The sequence below is a fragment of the Otolemur garnettii genome, unplaced genomic scaffold (assembly GCF_000181295.1).
Source record: "Otolemur garnettii isolate 467f Iridium unplaced genomic scaffold, OtoGar3 scaffold00245, whole genome shotgun sequence".
In the NCBI taxonomy this organism is placed as follows: domain Eukaryota; kingdom Metazoa; phylum Chordata; class Mammalia; order Primates; family Galagidae; genus Otolemur; species Otolemur garnettii.
In genome coordinates this window covers 899,247-905,827 of record NW_003852640.1, presented here as the reverse complement: position 1 = coordinate 905,827, position 6,581 = coordinate 899,247, and the positions used below count along the sequence as shown (strand labels likewise).

The 6,581-nt window shown below is 57.7% G+C and overlaps 1 protein-coding gene across 1 annotated transcript; it reads left to right on the top strand.

Annotated features, from left to right (window-relative positions):
- Positions 1-2,021: 2,021 nt before the first annotated feature.
- GRINA (glutamate ionotropic receptor NMDA type subunit associated protein 1) lies at positions 2,022-5,447 on the top strand. Its single transcript, XM_003802325.3, has 7 exons — positions 2,022-2,160; positions 3,148-3,550; positions 3,718-3,830; positions 3,899-4,099; positions 4,275-4,403; positions 4,482-4,625; positions 4,718-5,447. Exons 2-7 carry the CDS (start codon positions 3,172-3,174, stop codon positions 4,865-4,867), a joined length of 1,116 nt encoding a protein of 371 aa, XP_003802373.1. The 5' UTR covers positions 2,022-2,160; positions 3,148-3,171; the 3' UTR covers positions 4,868-5,447.
- The last annotated feature ends 1,134 nt before the right edge of the window (positions 5,448-6,581 follow it).

Below are 6,581 nucleotides of genomic sequence, written 5' to 3'. Positions count from 1 at the left end.
TCACCACGCAAATAACAACAGCCAGGACACAGATCGAAGGTACAAGCTTGCAAGAGATGAGCTTTCCATAGGTGCAGGGAGAGCCCCAAGTAACCACTGTCATGGCCTTTTATTGAGGCATTGTACAACAGGTATGGGGGCCTATGTACTGGGGCTACTTGCTTAATTATTGCCACATGCTTTTTCTCTATGGGCTTGACTCCCACCCTGCTGCACCACAAATATCCAAACTATAACACCTGCTTGCTAACAAGCAACCAATTTTATCTCATTAACGCATGCAGTTGCTTAAGGGCTTGTCTTCAGGCAGCAAAACAGCTCCATGCGGGCTAGAAGATTGTCCCACTCCCAGCGTCATCCTCAAGAACCAGTGGCTGCTTTTATAAGCCTGGTGCTCGGTCTCCTACAAGCCTGTCCAGCTCTGCTTGACAAGGTCCCACTCCTCTCTGGTTCCATGCCCACTTTGCACACCCCAATGCTTAAATAGGCTCCAGCCTCTCAGCTTATCCTCCAGAGCTACCGTTTTTCCCTGAAAATAAGATCTACCCCCAAAATAAGCCCTAGCAGAATTTCTATGCATTTGTTAAATATAAGCCCTACCCCAATAATAAGACCTAGTGATGGGCGTGGCTATGCAGATACACCATGCATTTCGGTGAGAGAGGAAGACGTCCCCTGAAAATAAGGCCTAGTGTGTCTTCTTGAGAAAAAATAAATATAAGACAGTGTCTTATTTTCGTGGAAAAACAGTACAGACCCCACCTGCCTTAGGGCTCTTGCACGAGCCTATCCCTCTGCTTGGCCTGGCCTTCCCCACAGAGGCACATAGTCACCCATCCCATGACCTCTCTTACCCTGCTCTTAGTGGCAGCTTTAATACAAACCTAAAAATCCTTAAAGACCTCTGACTTACATGAGCCCCTTCTGAAGCCTTATACTCAACTTGATATTTATTTATTTTTTTTTTTAAGTCTCTCAAATTGTATGAGCTTCTGGTTCTACAAAACCTAAATATATCCCTGTCTGCTCTACTTCTTGCCTTCTCATACAACTCATCACCTATTTCCACACTGTATGGTTAGTACTCATTGTACCAATCCTAGCTGAGAAGGGCCTGCCACAGGCAGTGGTGCCCTGGAGCAGCTCACACCACAACCAGATTGTTATGTTTTCAGGAGTTTCCTGTTAAACTGGTGATACCTTGAAACCAGCTGAGATGGGCATTATTTACACCACGGGCATGTCCAAAAGCTACACATCAGGGCTTCCTCTCGCCAGATCTGTTCCGTAAACACTGAACTCACACACTGTCGGCACAGGGCAGAGCCTTCCCCAACCACTGCTAGGTCTGGGAGAAGACAGCTGTCCAAGGGCGGGGAGAGCAGAGTTAAGGCCCCAAAGCCAACGTGGATAGGCCCTGCTGCAGGGGACATCCTGACGACAGTCAGCACTTCCTCAGGAGGACCTCCGCGGCCACGGGGGTAGTTTGCAGGCCCCCAGTGCTACCGTATCTCCAAGCCTCAGCCCTTACAGCTTATGAGTATGCGCAGAAGACAAGCAAGAGTACAGGGTCTCTAGGACGGAGCCTGGCAGAGGCTGGGCTGGTACAGAGAAACAGCCTACTAAACAAATACGACTCTCGATAAAGGATGGCTTTGGATGCAAAGGGAAAGTGAACAGTTGTGTTTTACAGTCAAGACTCCTTGGCAGCTTCAGCAAATCCTGAATTTAGGAATAAATTTCTTTACTCCCTGAAAACCCCGCCAAATTGGCCATATCAGGCCTCTGCCTCCAAGGGTCTTCAGCTCCCACCACCCAACGCTCTGCGCTTCAGTAGACAGTGCTGGTCCCGGGCCTTGGGCTTAGGACCTAGAGTAAAGACTCTAGGGGGGCCGCCGGAAGGGTGCAGCAGGTTGGCCTGGAAGAAGCCCCGCATTCTCTGCCTAGACCGCCGCCGAGCCCCGCCCCTTGGCCCCGCCCCTCTTGGCCCCACCTGGCCCCGCCCCCGCCCCGTCACAAGGCCTCGCTGCGTCTGCTGAGCCGCAGGCGCAGGCCCAGCCGAGCCGGCCGCCTAGCTGGTGCGAGTGCGGGCGCAGCGGCCATCACCGCGCGGCCGCGCAGTGGACGCCGTACGCACCGGCCTGCGGCGCCCTACAAGCGGTGAGCCCCCGGTCCGAGCCCAGAAGCACGCGTGACCCGTCGCAGCCCCCTGGCCGACCGCCCCCGCGCGGGCCCTGCGCAGCAGAGCTGGGCAGTGTTCGGTCGGTCAGTCTGTCCGGGCCAGGGCGCGCGGCCGGCTCTGAGCCAGGGTGGCGGCGGCATTGGGGGCGGGGAGCCGCGGCGGCCTGGAGCCGGAGGGAGGGGGCGGCGCGCTGCGGCGGCGTCTGGACCCCGCGGCCCCGAGCGCCCCAGACCCGGCAGGAGGGCCCACCGGCCCTGGGTGCGGGTTCCGCGGCCGCCGCCCTCACAGCCTCGCTCGCACTCCTGCTTCATTCCCCCGCATGCCTTTTGGTAGCTTCCATCCCCCACACACCCCCGCACCCCGCTGTTCCCGGCGTACCCCACTGGCAGGCACGCGGTAGCCGATCCAGGCCTGATCCCCCCACCTCAGGAGTGAGAGACGGTTGGGCCCTGCTCTTGAGATGGGGGGGCCAGGACTCTCGTTGGTCACAGATGGCCTGGGGATTTTCAGGGATAGAAATAGCCGCCTGCTCTGGCCCATTAAATCTGCTTAAGGGGCGGGATGCGAAGGGGAGGGTCCGGGCACACCCTCATAAGTCCCCGGCCGCGCCCCCAGCTCCCACCGGCCTGAGCTCTGGTCCAGGAGAGGCGGGCAGCGGTGACAAGGGCCCTCCAGTTGCTTGTAAGAAACAACTAAAGACCCAGATCCCGGTGCTGACAGTCATCCCCTGGTCTGTCCCCTCCCCCACCTTTAGGGTCTCCCTAGAGCAGCTCCTTCCAAAGCCCACGCCCGTCTCTGAGTTCCCACCCACGTCTTCTGGCCCCGTTGTTCCGGGGCTCCCTACCGCAGGGAGCAAAGGTCATGGGTTACCCTTGTTTCGCCGTGGGTTCCTTGCAGAAGGTGGGGCTGCCATGGCTGGTTTCACACTGTCAACCAGGGCTAACTCTTCTCTCTGTCTCCTCTAGGGGCAGACAACAGAACCTGAGGCCATGTCCCATGAAAAGAGTTTCTTGGTGTCTGGGGACAACTATCCTCCCCCCAATCCTGGATATCCTGGCGGGCCTCAGCCACCCATGCCTTCCTATGCACAGCCTCCCTACCCAGGGACCCCCTATCCACAGCCCCCTTTCCAACCTTCCCCCTACGGTCAGCCAGCGTACCCCCATGGCCCCAGCTCTTTCCCCCAAGGGGGCTACCCTCAAGGCCCCTACTCCCAAGGGGGCTACCCTCAGGGCCCCTACCCCCAAGGGGGCTACCCTCAGGGTCCCTATCCCCCAGAGGGCTACCCACAGGGGCCATACCCTCAGAGCCCTTTCCCCCCCAACCCCTATGGACAACCACAGGTCTTCCAGGCTCAGGACCCTGATTGTGAGTGGGGCAGGGGCAGAGGCAGGGGCAGGAGTGGGACAGAGGCAGAGCTGGACAGGAGCAGGGTGGGGGTGGGGATGTGGGACTGGTGTAGGGACAGGGGAAGGGCAGGAGCGGGCCAGGGCAGCTGTCTCCAGGTTTGCTGACACAGTCCATCCATTCCTCAGCACCTCAGCGGGGGAACTACCAGGAGGAGGGGCCCCCGTCCTACTATGACAACCAAGACTTTCCTGCCACCAACTGGGATGACAAGAGCATCCGACAGGCCTTCATCCGGAAGGTGGGGCCGGGGTGTCCAGTAGGGTGGGAGGCCTGAGCCCGGTGGGCTCTAAGTCGCTCCCTCCCCAGGTGTTCCTGGTGCTGACTCTGCAGCTGTCAGTGACCCTATCCACGGTGTCTGTGTTCACTTTTGTTGGGGAGGTGAAGGGCTTTGTCCGGAAGAACGTCTGGACCTACTATGTCTCCTATGCCATCTTCTTTATCTCCCTCATCGTCCTCAGCTGTTGTGGGGACTTCCGGCGGAAGCACCCCTGGAACCTCGTTGCACTGGTAACCCCCTAACCTGGGCCTCTGGCCCTGATGTTCTAGTCATATGCACCCACTTTGGGGGGCCTAGTTCTCCTGGTTTCCCTTCTGCTGCAGAAGCAGGGGTCGTGGGTGAGGCAGGGAGCAGCTTGCACACCCCAGGTTGGTGCCCCCCAATCCCTGTCCCATCTCCCCACAGTCGATCCTGACCATCAGCTTGTCCTACATGGTGGGCATGATCGCTAGCTTCTACAACACTGAGGCAGTCATCATGGCCGTGGGCATCACGACAGCGGTCTGCTTTACAGTCGTCATCTTCTCCATGCAGGTGAGTGGCTCCCAACGACAGTGCTGGGGCCCTGGGGCCCAGAGGTCTCCCAGGCACCCACTGACTCTGTCCCCCTAGACCCGCTACGACTTCACCTCGTGCATGGGCGTGCTCCTGGTGAGCATGGTGGTGCTCTTCATCTTCGCCATTCTCTGCATCTTCATCCGGAACCGAATCCTGGAGATCGTGTATGCCTCCCTGGGTGCCCTGCTGTTCACCTGTGTAAGTGAGAGTGGGGGAAGGTCCTGGTGGGGAGGGTCTGGGATGCTGGGCAGGCAGGCTTGTCCCTCTAAACCCCTTGCTGTCACCCCCAGTTCCTGGCAGTGGACACCCAGCTACTGCTGGGGAATAAGCAGCTGTCCCTGAGCCCGGAGGAGTATGTGTTTGCTGCACTGAACCTGTATACAGACATCATCAACATCTTCCTGTACATCCTTACCATCATTGGCCGTGCCAAGGAATAGCCCAACCCCTCAGCTTACTGTGCCCCATCAGATGGCATGGCTGGCCTGGACCCTGCCCCTGGCATGGCAGTGTCATCTGTATCTCCCCTTTCTCTTGTCCTGGGCACGGCCAGGGACAAAGGAAACCCCTCTCTGACCCTCCTGTATGTACACTGCAGATACTTCCATTTGGACCCACTGTGGCCACAGCATGGCCCCTTTGTCCCCCCGCCCCACCAAAGGGCAACAAGGCCACGTTTCTGGGCCACCTCCTATCCACTCATTGTTGCATGACCCCTGTCTGCCAGCTCACCCCAGGGTCTAGGGGTAACATCAGGTCCCAGGGGAGAGGGATTGATTGAGCCAAGAGGTGAGGGTGCACGTCTTCCCTCCTGTCCCAGCTCCCCAGCCTGGCAAAGAGTACCCTTCTCCTCCCCCCCCAGCACCTGGAGTACTGCCCTCTGGGGGACGTGCAGGTGAAGGTCTCATCCCTGTGCTGAGCCCCGAGGGCAGAAAGGACAGCATGTTTCAGGGAGGAATAAGCCTTCCTCTCACTCTGCTGTCATTAAAATTCTAATAAATGGGATCTTCTGTTCTCTGCCTTCCCATTCTTCTCACTGCCCCCATGAGGTGGGGAGGGGACCTGGGTACCCCCTGGCTGATGGGACACAGGACCAAGGCATCAATGAGTTTCATGACAGTAGCTGGTCCTCCCTGTACACTGTGCATCTTTTCTTGGCATCCCCTGCCACATTATGTATCCTGGGATTCTGAACTGATGGACAGACCAGGCTTCCAGAGTCAGGCAGGCCTGTGCCCACAAAGATGGTAAGTAGTGGCCTAACTATGTCTGCCAATTGCTCCTTCTGGAAGAGCCACAGCATGGCAGCAGGTCCCCCTCTAAGCCCTCTTACCACCTGCAGCCCAGGCCAAGGCCTAGGTAGAATCAGTCATTGATCCTTGGGCTCTGCCAGGCTCACCTAGGATCTCCAGTCACTGTGAAGTCCATCTGACAGAGCACCCTGAAATGCTGCCTGGCCCACATCAGACAAAAGCCTTCTGAACTTCTGTATCCTTGTTACCAGAAACCGGCGGACCAGAACCCCTGTCAGGGAGTTGGACAAAAGCTCTGAGAACTCAGCCAGTCAGGCCCTGTCTTCTTCTAGCTCCCAGCCACTCCTAAGAGGGGTCCCTCTGTTGCCAGGGCTCCGTCTGAGCCTTCTGAGCTCCTAACTCCCAGTGGCTACGGAGAGAGGCAGCCTTGGACTTGGACATTCCCTACTGTGTAGGCCTTTCTTCCCAGTCTCTCCATCCAGCTTGGCATGAGATCCTCTCCTGCTTTTCTACCTCCTCTCCACCAGTCTGTCAATTCACTTATTTAACTGACAGCAGCTCCTCATGCATGTGAAGGGACCCACACACCATAACCCCATGCCACCTCAGTGTCCACAGACAGCTGAGGCCTGCCCAAAGCCAAAATTGTCTTCCCTGAAACCTGCTGCTTCTGTGCGATCTCCCCAGGCCAGAGTAGAGCCAACCACCCTCCTCTCTCCCTACCACTTCCGACTGATCCTGCAGGCTGATCTCCACCAGCCCTCCAGGTGCCAAGTGGAAATGGCAATCACACTGCCTGCCTGCTTACAATGGGTGCCCTCCAACGGGTGCCCTCAGGATGAAGTCATACTCCTTAGTCTGGCACACAGGGCTAAGCTTAGTCACATGCTGAGCATGGGGC

Bases quoted from the DNA above. Each gene is read 5' to 3' on its own strand.
- GRINA (XM_003802325.3), top strand. From the start codon at position 3,172: ATGTCCCATGAAAAGAGTTTCTTGGTGTCTGGGGACAACTATCCTCCC. The intron at 3,551-3,717 runs GTGAGTGGGGCA...TCCATTCCTCAG, and splicing joins CCAGGCTCAGGACCCTGATT to CACCTCAGCGGGGGAACTAC. The intron at 4,100-4,274 runs GTAACCCCCTAA...ATCTCCCCACAG, and splicing joins CCTGGAACCTCGTTGCACTG to TCGATCCTGACCATCAGCTT.